Source organism: Sinocyclocheilus anshuiensis, unplaced genomic scaffold, assembly GCF_001515605.1.
Source record: "Sinocyclocheilus anshuiensis isolate Anshui unplaced genomic scaffold, SAMN03320099.WGS_v1.1 scaffold1010, whole genome shotgun sequence".
In the NCBI taxonomy this organism is placed as follows: domain Eukaryota; kingdom Metazoa; phylum Chordata; class Actinopteri; order Cypriniformes; family Cyprinidae; genus Sinocyclocheilus; species Sinocyclocheilus anshuiensis.
In genome coordinates, this window is record NW_015537936.1 from 1,204,602 (window position 1) to 1,219,031 (window position 14,430).

The 14,430-nt window shown below is 38.0% G+C and overlaps 3 protein-coding genes across 8 annotated transcripts in view; 2 read left to right on the forward strand and 1 right to left on the reverse strand.

Annotated features, from left to right (window-relative positions):
• The window catches only part of LOC107659015 (protein LSM14 homolog A-like), a 14,730-nt gene extending 11,683 nt beyond the window's left edge, over positions 1-3,047 (forward strand). For 5 of the 6 annotated variants that reach the window (XM_016447808.1, XM_016447783.1, XM_016447792.1 and 2 more), the window contains one exon: positions 1,069-3,047. In XM_016447808.1, coding sequence (XP_016303294.1) covers positions 1,069-1,092 — 24 coding nt within the window. In that variant the 3' untranslated portion in view covers positions 1,093-3,047. The remainder of the gene's footprint in view (positions 1-1,068) is intronic. The other variant, XM_016447800.1, reaches the window with a different exon arrangement.
• A 1,972-nt stretch (positions 3,048-5,019) lies between these two features.
• ss18l2 (ss18, like 2) lies at positions 5,020-9,936 on the forward strand. Its single transcript, XM_016447840.1, has 4 exons — positions 5,020-5,262; positions 7,037-7,113; positions 7,194-7,290; positions 8,451-9,936. The coding sequence occupies exons 1-4, from the start codon at positions 5,194-5,196 to the stop codon at positions 8,463-8,465; spliced, it is 258 nt and encodes an 85-aa protein (XP_016303326.1). The 5' UTR covers positions 5,020-5,193; the 3' UTR covers positions 8,466-9,936.
• A 57-nt stretch (positions 9,937-9,993) lies between these two features.
• Positions 9,994-14,430, reverse strand: part of garre1 (granule associated Rac and RHOG effector 1) — a 44,388-nt gene continuing 39,951 nt past the window's right edge. Inside the window, exon 14 of the mRNA XM_016448026.1 lies at positions 9,994-11,117. Within this exon, the coding sequence (XP_016303512.1) occupies positions 10,797-11,117 (321 nt within the window). The 3' untranslated portion in view covers positions 9,994-10,796. The remainder of the gene's footprint in view (positions 11,118-14,430) is intronic.

Below are 14,430 nucleotides of genomic sequence, written 5' to 3' on the forward strand. Positions count from 1 at the left end.
AACGTAGCAAGGACATCGGTAAAACAGTCCATGTGACATCAGTGGCTCAACTTCAGTTTTGCGAAGTTGCGAGAGTACTTTTCGCGTGCTTTCTCCCCCGAACGTAAACAACACTGATTACGCTCTTGGGTACTCTCCAAAATGGCGGAAGACGTAACTCGGGAGAGAAGAATTGTTGAATAAATTATTTTTGTTTTCTTTGCGGTTTGGAACGACATGAGGGTGAGTAATTAATGACAGAATTTTCATTTTGGGATGAACTAACCCTTTAACCTATTTAATCTGCATATAAAGCATTAGAAACGAGATGTTTGTTTAATTTTTATTTTGTGATTGACTGTTAAAACAAAAAAAAAATTGTTAAAACAAAAACAATATTTGTTGTTTGTCTCATTAAATTTAGTTAATTTCAAAATACAGTGGTTAAATGTAAACAAATTGCTCTTTGTTTTAAAAAAAAAAAAAAAAAAAACTGTGCTACTTTTCTAATATTACTAACTGTGGAAACGCATCGTCACAATCTGTGAAAAGTGAAAAGGGTCCATCTCAAATATTAGGGATGCGCAATGTATTGTACTTCATTGTTACTAAAACTATTAAAAATAATTTTTGGTAATTGAAATAAAATTGATTAGATGAGAAAACTTACACTGGTTTATTTAAGGTAGTTGCCAAGGCAACATTTGTAAATACTAAAACTAAAAGCTATATGAATATTGAAAAAATTAATGTTTATATATGTAATATGTATATAAAAGCTCATAAAATTGCTAAAAATGAAAACAACAATAAAAGCTGATTAAAATATTGATAATTACTAAAAGAGTACATAAACAATGCTAAAATAACTCTGGCGTTGGTACTATATTGTTATCAGATGATTAGAGATTTGGCATTTTGTCTTATTTGTCTGATATTGGAATATTGAACTTTCTCCCAAATTAAACTCTTTCTACAACAATGAAAAAATAATTTATGATTGATAATAATGATTGAAATGTCTCTAAATTCAAATGCCTTTTTAATATTCATCTTTTCTTTTGTGTCTGTGTTTGATGTTTGTTTCAGAAGGAGAATAAAGTGGCGGCGTAGTCCAACCTGAAGACCAGATCGTCCGAACAGCCAAGAATCTCCGATCATCTTGTCTAGATTAACGCTTAGGTTTTGACTCCTGACTAACGGGAACTGCCTCTCTCTGTTTAACACCAGCGCAGGCGACGCCTGCCTTCAGCTGGACACGCAGCTTTGAGTTTATTTTCTCCTTTCTTCCTTTTTTAGAAAAAGAAAGAAAAACATTTGCTGTTTTTTGGAACCGTTTGATCTGCATTTGCTACGTTCGGAGGGGAGAATTTGTGCACGAAATGCCGTAAAACTTCCGTGGAATGATGATGATGATTACTATTATTATTTGGTATTTTTTCATCAACCTTTAGTTCCTTTCGTAATAAACAGAGGAAGGTATTTAGGCGTACAGAACCCTGCTGATACTGTGAGCGCTCCTCAGTCAATAGCTTCATTATGCCATGTTTTTTGGATCTGTTCTCTAATGTCTTTTGAAGCACCAAAACCCGTTCTAGAGGCTGCGGGGTTTGAGTCAGAGCTCTGCCACCCAAACTAAACAAACGGCCCGCTGGTTTCACGCTCATCCATAGGTGCTTTCGCTTCATTTAATAGTTTCACATAGTTTGTACTAGAACTTGTCATTAGTTTATTTCAGCCCCAAAATATCAGTTTTTGTGGATAATCTGGTGAAGCCTCGGCTTCACTGTCTAGCAGTAGGTCATAAAACACCCTGGTTTATGATTGAATGTATTGATGAATTCAACTCTTGTTTTTGTCCTGAAGCCCTCTCTCTGCAAAATGTATTTTGATATTTGAGTGCCAGTTGTTCTTGCCTTTTGATGTCAATTATGTAAATTTCTAAGAGGGCTTTTTGATATAAACTCGACACAAACCCCAAACGACGAGCCCCATCACTGTTTAACGCCAACATCTTCTGGAAAGATCCTGAAACCCTTTAAGAACCAGATTACATGTGTTGAAATTGTGTTCATGTGCACTTTAAAGACAAACGATGCCTGTGTAGCGCGTCACATGATGTGGAGGCTAAATTTGACGTCATTTCATAATGCTCGTATACCAGAAATCGACTTGGTTGAATTGTGGAAGGAGTTTTTTTTTTTTTTACAATTTCCAGTATTTCAGTATAGATTCAAAAGGGCCAATGCATCGTGTAGCTCTTAAAAAACGTTTGGCGTCACGTTTGATGCCCAGTCTAAACGGGAGGCGAGTTTCACCTGAATTAAGTGTCCATAACGAGTCCAAGAAGCCCTCTATTGTGAATAGTTCTGTTCCCTGTTTGATCCGCTTGTATGTTAACGTGTTGTTTCAGGTACCAGCTGTCTCTTGCTCTGTTACTGGAGTGAAGTTTGATCCCGTCTCTCTTTTGAACGTCACTGAAGCACTAGTTCCTGCACTGTTAGATGGGAGTTCATTCTTTTTTGGTGTGCTTCATATTTTTTATTTGTGTTTCAAAGATCCAAAGACTGAATTACGGATAACATTTGGAGGAGAAGGTGCTCTCTCTCAGCTGGTTCTGCATTATTTTTCCTCAGAGTTTGTCTTGTCTATTCATAGTTTTCAACTCTACTTTTAATAGCTCAACCGCTCCCTTTAAAAAGCACTACAAATTGCAACACGCAGGCAGCTAGTGAAAGGCAGTCTGAGCGATCACGCAGACCAGGGCATGATGGGAAGCCTCGGAGCGAGTGCTGAGAAGCTGAATTTGGACTGGAGTGAGATGTGAAGTGAATCCTCAGGCCTGATGCCGCCATGAAGTCTTGTGTGAGATGTTAAACTGGACAGACGTGCAGAGTGTGTCGATGTGATCTTTGTGGTCAGAGCTCTGGAGGAATTTGATTGGCAATTTTATGATTTTGTTATGTTTTCTGAATTGGAGCAGTTGTACATGGTGTGCTCTTAAGAGGGCTTCAAACGGGGCAAACTGAGGTTTTTATTCAAGAAGAGAAATAAATAGTTGTTCAGTATTCTCTGTGTGTGTGTGTGTCCTTGTTTTTTTGTCAAACATTTATGCAAAAAAGAACAATTAATTATGTGCCATTAATATTGTGAAGCCATTAGCTAGCATGAACTAATATATTGTGTACAGCAGTTATTTATATTTTTTAGTACAGATTAGCATTTTATCTTTCACGAAAGGAATTGACATTTTTCATTTTGCTTTCAGATTTAAGAATATTTAATTTATTGGTCTTTTTTTATAACTTCCTCAGTGTTAAAAAGTTCACAGTGCATTAAAATTAACACATCTTTTGACTTTTGACAAATGTATTGCTAAATGTTGAAAGTAACAAAAATGCTTAATGATTATTATTGCTGTAGAATTGTTCATGATTGCAGTGAAAGTGTTGCCAATAAACAGATGTTTTACATTTAATTTATAGGATTTTTTTTTTTTATTCTGTTGGGAATATAAAGTATATTAAGAAAATGAATTCTTAGTTCTTTAAAATGATTAGAAAAGTCAATGCAACATGTGAAAGCGAAAACGTTATTCTATTCGTTCATAATTCTTTATTCTGTACTCGAAACATTATGACTGTAGGTTAAAATATCACTGCAGTTATGTTACAGCTGCTTTTTAAATTAAAATATATATATATATATATATCAATTAAAGTGATCAACAGCAATGAATTTCTTGATTCCAGAAGTTCTGAGGGGTCAGATTAAGACATATGATGTCAGCTACGTGACTTTATTGATCTTTTTTTTGTTTGTTTTTAGCCACATTTTAACAGCATTTTTATTTTATTAGATTATTTTAATTTAATAATTAGATATTTTAATATTTAATTTAAATAAATGTATGATATAATAATAATAATTTGAATTTACATAATATTCTGGTATTTTGGCATTTTACTTCTGTTACACTATTTAATAACTTGATTTAAATATTTAAATTAAATATCCTGTTTCAAAAACGATGTGATTAAGAAATATGTTGTCAGTTTACATCTTATCATTTTTATTCTGTTCTTTTTTAAAACTTAAATATTTAAATTAGGTTCTAAACTATGCTTTGCTGGTTGAGAAACACAGCTCTGGTTTCTTTTAGAAGTGTTCAGAGACTGTGTACGGAAAGGTGAATTGACTGAGTCCATGAAGCAGGGGCTAATTACTTTAATTCCAAAACCTAACAAAGATTCCCTGTATTTAGATAATTGGCGCCCGATTACTTTACTTAATTCAGATTATAAATTGTTAGCTTCCCTTTATGCAAACAGACTGAAGCCATGCTTAGAAGAAATTGTTTCTGTTTCCCAGTCTGGCTTCATGAAAGGCAGGCACATAGCAAATAATATACGGTTAGTGTTAGATATTCTAGACTATAAGGAATTAATAAACGATAAAGCAATTATTTTATTTTTAGACTTTTATAAGGCCTTTGATACGGTCGAACACGAGTTTATGTTTGAATCTCTGTGTAGGTTTGGTTTTGGTCATTCTTTCGTTAAAATAGTACAGATGCTTTACAAAAATATTAATAGCAATGTCTCTTTGGTAAATGGTGTTTCTCCTCGGTTTGTGATCAGTAGGGGTATCAGACAAGGGTGCCCCATTTCACCTTTTTTATTTTTATTGGTAGCTGAATTTCTTAATATTTGTATTCCTCATTGCTTGGATGTTCAGGGTATTCTAGTAGCGGAACACACTTTTCTAATTAGTCAACTGGCGGATGACACCTGTCTGTTTTTAAAAGATGAGAAGCATACATTTCTGTTACCTAACCAGATGAAAGAACTTTACTATAAGAGTCTTCATATGTACTAGCCCTGTAATTCTTTACTCTCAAAGCTTAAGTTGGACATCTCTTCACAATGCACATTCTGTAATTCTAATTTGTTACGTACAGTTGTGACGTTACGTTTCATGTTCTGTTTTTCAGGAAGCGTAAAGGCGTCAGTGACCTGCAGGCGTCAGTAATGAGTCGCGTCGCGTCAGTAAAACCTCCGAGCAGCAGAAGAAACGAGTCGATCTGATCTGATGGAGGCAGTTGATCACGCAGTAAAATGCTGAAGTACATCGATTTGTTGCTCAGGGTTCGGGATTTCTGAAGCGGCTTCTCGTCTGTATCTGCGTCGGTGCTTTGAGTTCTGAGTCTGTGAAATGTCTGTTGTTTTTGTTCCCAAACGGCAGCGCGGAAAAGCGCAAATCAACCAGGAGACAATTCAAAGAGTGAGTGAACATTTCACTGCTTCATACGATCACGGACACACACACAGTTTGGTTATTTACGAGAGAGATAACCTATGTTAGTGAATGTTTGTGTGGGAAAGAACAATTTTCCTGCTCATCTGAACGCACGCAAATGTTGCCAGACCGAATCAATCGATCACAGAGAGAGCGTTCACTCACACCTGACAGGGCTGCGTTTCACAAAAGTATCACAAGAAAGCATTGATGCTTTTAGGAACGGCAGCCCAGAACAATACAGAAAATACATATACGTTTTGAGTTATTTCACAATAAACTAATTGAAATTGTAGCATGCATGCATTGTTTGTGCAGTTACATTTATTTAAATTGAACGTTAAAGGGAGTTCATCCAAAAGTGAAAATTCTGTCATTGATTACTCACCCCTCGTGCCGTTCTTCGGAACACAAATGAAGATATTTGGGATGGAGTCTGAGAGCTCTCTGGTCCTCCACAGACAGCAACGCACAGAAACCTAGCAAGGACATCAGTAAAGCAGTCCATGTGACATCAGGGGTTCAACCTAATTTTACAAAGCTACGAGAATGCTTTTTGTGCGCAAAGAAAACAATAACAACATCATTTATTCAACAATTCTTAAGGTCCCTTATGAAAATTAACCATGGTTTTAAAGGGGTCATATAATGCTGCTAAAAAGAACATTAGTTGGTGTAATGAAATGTGTTTATGCGGTTTAAGGTTCAAAAAACACATTATTTTCCACATACTGTACATTATTGTTTCTCCTCTATGCCCGCCGGTGGCATCAACAATACTACAGCGAGAATAAAAGTTACGCCTTCTTTCTTTGCGTGAACATTTGGGCGGCGTTATGCAAATCTTCCCACATAGTGACGTAGATATGTGGGGGCGTGTTAGAACGAGCCGTTTTAGGTAGGTGTGGCTGACTCTTAACTTTTATAAAGAATATCTCTTTAGATTTGAGACTTTAGTGTTTGCAACTTTACAGATCTTCTTTATGCACCAAGAGCTTGTAACACTCCAAAGAGAAAGGAACAATTGAAATCGCATCATATGACCCCTTTAACATAGTTTAACTATAGTATTTGTAGATTTCCGTGGTTACCACTACAGTAAACATTTTAACCATGTGTAAACAAAAATATAGCCTAATTGGTTGCAATCAAGCCGTATTGAATGTTAAAATGTGTTTCAAATATAAAGTTAAGTGGGTATTATTATAAATAATTTCATAATTTAAAAGTTCAGTTTAGAGGTATCGTATTGATATCGACGATACTGACCTTTTAAAAGTATCGTTATCATATCGAAAACAAAATAAGTGGTATCGCCCATCTAGTTACGTGACGTCATACAGCGCGGTATACATTAAAAACAAAATGTAAATGCAAAACAAGAAATTAAGTTCAAGAGTATAGTTGTTTCCGTAATATATTACGTAATGATATCTTTCTGCAAGAAGTTTAAATCACGTTTTAAATGTCATTAAAACCATGAGCTCATTAAAATTCAGCTACCATATTCACATATTAATACTTATTCATCTAATAATAGACAAATAACCTTAGCTAGTACACAAAGGTTTGGACCGGTCATTTACATATGGATATTTTAAACAGACTAGACAGTCGAGGCTTTGAAATGGTCATGAAGAACTACATGACATTGCTGTTTCTGATGCAAAAAAATCTTGACCTACCAAATCAGAGTATTTTAATAGTTTGAAATGTTTCGTAAAGTTAGGCTACTAACTGTCTGACATTGTGTTTCCAGCTGCTGGATGAGAACGATCAGCTGGTGCGATGCATCACCGAGTATCTGCAGAAGGGCCGAGCCGCCGAGTGTGTGCAGTACGTGAGTGTCATGCGTGTGTGTTCTCTTCAGATGCTTTCGTGTGCTTACTGAAGTATGTGCTTTATCATCTCCACAGATACCAGCAGATCCTGCACCGCAACATTGTGTATTTGGGAACCATAGCTGATGCCAGCACAGAGATCCAGCCGGAGACGCAGACCTCAGACGACACAGTCAGTTAGATTCCCTGTTAACATGTTATAATAAATGTGTTCATGTACATTCGTATGAGTGAATATAGAATAAAGTCATTTCTGTGCCAAGAGTTGCACCTTACATAATTGGTGGATATATATATATATATATATAAAACAAGCCATTTCCTGTTACCAGTAGGTGGCGCTATGATTATAACTGAATATTGGCATGTAGATGTCTTCAAGCCAGGACTCTAATCAAAGATGTGAAGTTTGAGGCAGATTGGACATTGTATGCATGAGTTACAACTCCCTGTTTGATGGCATTAATAGCATGCTTTAGCACTTTGTTGCTAGCATGTTTCTAACATGTTTAGCACACAATGGCATATTTTACTGTATTGCTAATAGTGCATCACAGTGTTAAATGTCACTTCTTCTTGACAGTGTAGGTGGCGCTATGACTAACTGAATCTTGGCATGTCGATGTGTTCAGGCAAAGACACTCATCAAACATGTTAAGTTTCGGGCAGATTGGACACTGCATACCTGAGTTATAGCAACTTCCTGTTTCATTGTATTAATATTATGCTTTTCCATGTTTGTAGCATGTTGCTAGCCTATTTAACACTTGCTGAGACTTTTAAATATATTTCTAGAAGTCCATTATGGTGTTAAACATGTCCCTTACTGTTGCCAGCAGGTGGTGCTATGACTATAACCGAATATGGGCATGTTCGTCAAAGTACCAGGCCTGGAAATGGCAAAAACTGCACAAAAATCATACAGTAAATTCAAAATAACGTACTTCCTGTTGGGTTTTGTACCAAGAGACTTTTTTTGTAGGAAATGGTGTTACATGTGTTTTCGTAAATGTACGTAAAACGTAGCTCGAGGAGCACTCTGTTGAATGTGTACAGGTGGCGCTATCGAGCCATTTTGCCACAGCCACTTCTGAAACCCATATTAGATGTACATTTTCGCCAGTTCTGACGCGTGTGCAACGTTTCATGAGTTTTGGAGCATGTTTAGGCCCTCAAAAATGCAATTCACTTTGGAGAAGAAACGGAGCAATTCCAATAGGGTTCTCACACCATCGGTGCTTGGGCCCTAACTACTATTTACAATACTAATTTATATATATATATATAATTATTTTTTTTTATTTATAGTTTTGCTTTTCTTTTTTACCACAGAATTGCATTGGCTGAGAGGAAAGACACTCCAGATGTCCCTGTTGGCGAACATTTTTATGTACATAATTTCATGTTTTTAGTTCAATGCTTTGTATAATAAATGTATAAACCACAATAAACATGCACTTTTATATAAGCAGCAGACATCCACAGAACATCTCTGTTTTTATCACTAATTATTTAGCCTTAATTTGATAATGCTTTTAGTTTCTAATAAAAGTGTACTTTAAGCTCCACTTAACATTTTACCATGTTTAAATTCTTTCTGCAGAAAATGCTAATGAGATTCCATCTGGATCTACATATATGTCATTAGAAAGTATTTACACCATGTTTCTGTTTTTTTTTACAAGATTTTATCTGCAATACAGTAATGAAAATTGGAATTACCAAACCCAACAACGAGGAGAAAATGCGAACGCTAAAAATGTATGCAAAAGGAGTCAAAGATGAAATGATAGCAGATGTTATGTTATATATTTATTTTTTGCATTGCTGGTACACTTGGAAATAATCAGTTGCCAGCTCTAGTGAACAATAAGCAACATACGCCAAGCAGTCGCCCCTCATGTCTTCGGTCAGGGCAACATCATTTCTTTTTATTTAATTTTTTTTTTTAACTCCTTTTATTTTTTGAAGCCACTAGTAAACCATTTTGACACAGCTGAGAAATGTTGAGCGTTACAGTCCAAGGTCATCGAAGATGTTTTATCTTTAAAAAAAAAAAAAAAATGCCGAAACAGTTTGGGAGGAAAACACGGACGAAGCAACGAACCTACATTTTGATTGTGCAAAGCACAGAACTATAAAAAGATATATACAGCAAACGATTCTCTGTAAACATGGTAAGTATGTTAGTTTTCAGAAAACATGGTCATATAAATACAGGCAACATTGGCATCGGCAAATGTCACGAAATGAACACTCTGGGCTTTTCAGATGCAGCCCGGAACCACAGAAACCAACAGGAATCCGGGCTCAAAATAACCAAACAAAAAAACCCCAATCCGACCAGAACCATTTATTAGTGTTTATAATGGCGTATTTGGTAAACTGTAGAAAGAAGATACAGTTCAACTCTGTAGGAAAGAAAAAAAAAAATGTGTGCTTCACATCTTGGGAAAATAATGTTTTACTTAATAAGCCTATATTACGCTAACTTATAGAGTAATGGTATAATGTGTAAGAAAATACAAAAATAAGATTAATACTGTCAATATTTGTACAAGAAATATATCGTATTTGAAAGGAATACATGTTATTTTTATGGAAAGTGTTAGTGTCGTTCTGAAGAAAGCCAATGGGAAAATTAACACATTTGACCATACAGAAGGGTTTGTGTTTTTAATAAAAGGGTTTTTTCTCTTCTTTTTCTAGATAGAACTACTACTACGGCTCCCAAACGGCTTTTTTTTTTTTTTTTTAAAGCACCATTTCCCCCCCCTAAACAATACTTTGGTTAGAGAAAATATCTGCAAGTGCTATTCAAAACAACATGGCACAAAGTTACTACTAACATCCTTTTTTATTTGTATTTTTAATCTTTTTTTATCTCTCAGATGTTGAAAAAGTAGTGTATTTCTTTCAAATTACACCTCTGCTATGATTACTATATTTCTGCCGAGCCTGCTCAAAGCCTCTTCATAAAAAGTAAATTTATAGTTTTTGTTTCTTTTTTTCGAGTCATTTACAAGCTATGGAACAGTAGCTGAGAGCTGCAGTCTGGGTCGTCCCACGTGACATTTGGCAGTTACAGCTATTTAAACACAGTATCGTTATGTGGGACGTCCGGATCTTCGTAATGCGGCTGCGATAGTGCGCTGTGAGTGAGCACGGTGGCCATGCATATCGAAAAAGTCGTGTAAACTCAAAGCCGAACGCCGCCACGAGACTGAAGGCTTCAGTCGTGCTGCCAGCGAAATGGTCCGACTAGCTGCTGTTAACATGAATCATGCATCGTTTGGACAGCGTGGAAGGCAGTTACGTTCTGTTTGGAGACGTTTGACACGCATCTGTGTACAAAACTGTTATTAACCACTATGTTAAATGCAAATTTCCCTATAAAAACACTTCGAGTTTACAAGGTTGGAGTCTAGACCAGGTTCACGGCACACCACAAGATGAACAATCCCAGCTAGGTTTCTACGGTGCCATTTTTTGATAATAAAATAACATCCTTCCGCTGCCCTGACACGACCAAAACCCCTTTATAAAGTCTCTTAGTGGTGTCCCGTTTGGGCTCTGAACTCAAAGCCTTTAAATGCTGATCTGGGTTTACATCCTGAGTATTACTCAAACTCAAAATATGCGAAAAGGGTCAGCGACCTCTACCAGCACGGGTCCAGCTCAATACTGGTGCAGGTACGAGGGCCGATGCTCGGGTTTGAGTGGGAAGGTTTTGAAGCCTTTGCTCAGGATCTTGTGCTGGGAAACCTGCTGCTGCTGCTGTTGTTGTTGTGTGAATGGGAAGCCGGAGGAGATCCCGGAGGATGGAGGGCAGTCATTGGCCGTCGACCACACCGGAGACTGCAGCATTTGCATGGAATCGCCCCATTGGCTGGAGGGGATGGTCATCTGGTAGAGGGAAGAGCTGGGATTGGGCATGGTGTTGGTGTGCGAGGAGTGCTGCCAGGGGGCTTTAGGGGGCCAGGTTTTCGTTTTGCTGTCCTGTAACACGAAGAACACAAGATATATTTACATGTAAATTCATGCATTTTATCTAAAGCAACTTTTATTGCATCCAAGGTACATCCTTGGATGCAATGAATGTCCTGGGAATCAAACCCATGATCATGCATCCTGGGAATCAAACCCATGACCTGGAAATCGAACCCATGATCTTGCATCCTGGGAATAAAACCCATGACCTGGGAATCAAACCCATAATCTTGCATCCTGGGAATCAAACCCATGACCTGGGAATCAAACTCATTATCTTGAATCCAGGTAATCAACCCCATGACCTGGGAATCTAACCCATGACCTTGCATCACATGCTAATCGAACCTATGACCTTGCATCCTGGAAATCGAACCCATGACCTGGAAACCGAACCCATGATCTTGCATCCTGGAAATTGAACCCATGACCTGGGAATCAAACCCGTGACCTTGCATCATGCTAATCGAACCTATGACCTTGCATCCTGGAAATCGAACCCATGACCTTGCATCCTGGAAATCGAACCCATGACCTGGAAATCGAACCCATGATCTTGCATCCTGGAAATTGAACCCATGACCTGGAAATCGAACCCATGATCTTGCATCCTGGCAATCAAACCCATGACCTGGAAATCGAACCCATGATCTTGCATCCTGGAAATTGAACCCATGACCTGGGAATCGAACCCATGATCTTGCATCCTGGCAATCAAACCCATGACCTGGAAATCGAACCCATGATCTTGCATCCTGGCAATCAAACCCATGACCTGGAAATCGAACCCATGATCTTGCATCCTGGCAATCAAACCCATGACCTGGGAATCAAACCCATGACCTTACATCAATGGAATCCAACCCATGATCTTGCATCCTGGGAATCAAACCCGTCAACTAGGAATCAAACCCATGATCTTGCATCCTGGGAATAAAACCCATGACCTGGGAATCGAACCCATAATCTTGCATTCTGGGAATCAAACCCATGACCTTGCATCCAGGGAATCAAACCCATGACCTGGGAATCTAACCCATGACCTTGCATCACATGCTAATCGAACCTATGACCTTGCATCCTGGAAATCGAACCCATGACCTGGAAATCGAACCCATGATCTTGCATCCTGGAAATTGAACCCATGACCTGGGAATCGAACCCATGATCTTGCATCCTGGCAATCAAACCCATGACCTGGAAATCGAACCCATGATCTTGCATCCTGGCAATCAAACCCATGACCTGGAAATCGAACCCATGATCTTGCATCCTGGCAATCAAACCCATGACCTGGAAATCGAACCCATGATCTTGCATCCTGGCAATCAAACCCATGACATGGGAATCAAACCCATGACCTTACATCAATGGAATCCAACCCATGATCTTGCATCCTGGGAATCAAACCCGTCAACTAGGAATCAAACCCATGATCTTGCATCCTGGCAATCAAACCCATGACCTGGGAATCAAACCCATGACCTTACATCAATGGAATCGAACCCATGATCTTGCGTCCTGGGAATCAAACCCGTCAACTAGGAATCAAACCCATGATCTTGCATCCTGGGAATAAAACCCATGACCTGGGAATCGAACCCATAATCTTGCATTCTGGGAATCAAACCCATGACCTTGCATCCAGGGAATCAAACCCATGACCTGGGAATCTAACCCATGACCTTGCATCCAGGCAGGGGCGGACTTATCCAATAAGCGAGGTAAGCGGCCGCTTGGGGCCCCGGGGAATCAGGGGGCCCCATCTGATATTGCCGAAACATATTTGCAGCGTTGAACAATGTAGCCAATCACAGACATATCTGTTAAACGCAATGACCAGAAGTGTTCAATTTAGAATCTACGCACCGCTCAAAATGCTGCGTTTGCTGAGTTCTGCAAGCTCGGGAATCCTCTCATTATAAGAAAGTGTAGATACGATGTAAATAAGAGATTAATTGTGCAGTGTAGAGAGCTTATTAACAGAACGTCATGAGATCGCAATGAACTGAAGTGAATGACAGCTTTAGTGATTATATGAGGGAGCACACTTTGTGCGCATTCTAGGCAGTATAATACTGACTGTCTCAGAACAGAGATATTCACCTCAGTAAGTATTGAGTTTCAATTCATAATTTTATTTGTCTTGATATTTCAAAATGACTCTCTTGTGTGCTTTTCCTTGGTGCGCCGGCGCGAACTGCCACGCACTCGTATAAAATGCACAAATGCAATGACTGGAGATTTTCACTTAATAATAGATTACATTTTTGATTTGTTTCTTGGCAAACCCTACCGTATGCCTTTAAGAACACTTGGAATATGGAATGAGTTGTATGGGATACTTTCATGTTCGTAAAAAGATTGAATAAGTTTACAATTCATTAAAGCTGCAGTCCGTAAGTTTTGCCTCTTTGTCGCCATCTCTGTTTGAAAACCTGGAATTGCAGTTACTTGCGGAATTATCTTCTTGCGTGGGTTGTACTCTGGCACGGCTCCAGCGCGGATGAATCTAATGTTTTGAGGAGTATGTGTGTGTGGCAGTCAGTCACCGCACCGGTGTGAATCCTATATCCTAATCACAGATTCTAGCCTACGTCTTGGAATATATGACCCAACTAAGACTTTTCACCATATATTGTCATCTGAACGAGTAAGTAACAAGTCTGACATGTTTGTTTTGACCAACTGAGGAAAAAAGCATTACAATAAATCGCGCTACCAATGGTGATTTAATCTAACGATCGATTATCTCATATCACATCAAACCGTGCAAATTATTTTTATTGTTATACTTTGTTCTCCCTTTGTTAGTTAACAACATCAGCATTGCGTGACTATGAGTATAGTGTGTATTAGCGTGTAGATTTCAATTTCTGTACAGTCTAATCTCTAATTATCATACCATTCGAATTTCATGTTAAGAAATTCTTTTAACCCAAAAAGAAAAGTATGCTCCCTTTGAACTGGTTGTCTTTAAAATACAAATCTTGTGTAATCCCAGGCTATATGTAATCAGAAGCACATTTAAAACTGAAATATAATTTCATTTCATTCACATGTGTTTCATAAACACATAATCCTTTCTAGATTACAATCCATCAAAATGATACATTTAATTATTCTGGCTGCTGTGAGAAAAGGCTATAAACGATCCGTCACCTGCAGGATCCTCACATCCGATAGCCTAGTAGCCGGGGCAACTTCTTTACGTTTACAGACGTGACGTTGTGAATCGGGCTAAAGTAAGGCGATAGTTTTGAACACTGGCTGGTTATGTACTTGCTCAAATATTGATTTTGGATCATTTTTAACCAAAAAA

Excerpts from the sequence above, each read along its gene's own strand:
- ss18l2 (XM_016447840.1), top strand. The coding sequence starts at position 5,194 with ATGTCTGTTGTTTTTGTTCCCAAACGGCAGCGCGGAAAAGCGCAAATC. Across the intron at positions 5,263-7,036 it reads ACCAGGAGACAATTCAAAGA|CTGCTGGATGAGAACGATCA; the intron begins GTGAGTGAACAT and ends TTGTGTTTCCAG. Across the intron at positions 7,114-7,193 it reads CGAGCCGCCGAGTGTGTGCA|ATACCAGCAGATCCTGCACC; the intron begins GTACGTGAGTGT and ends TCATCTCCACAG.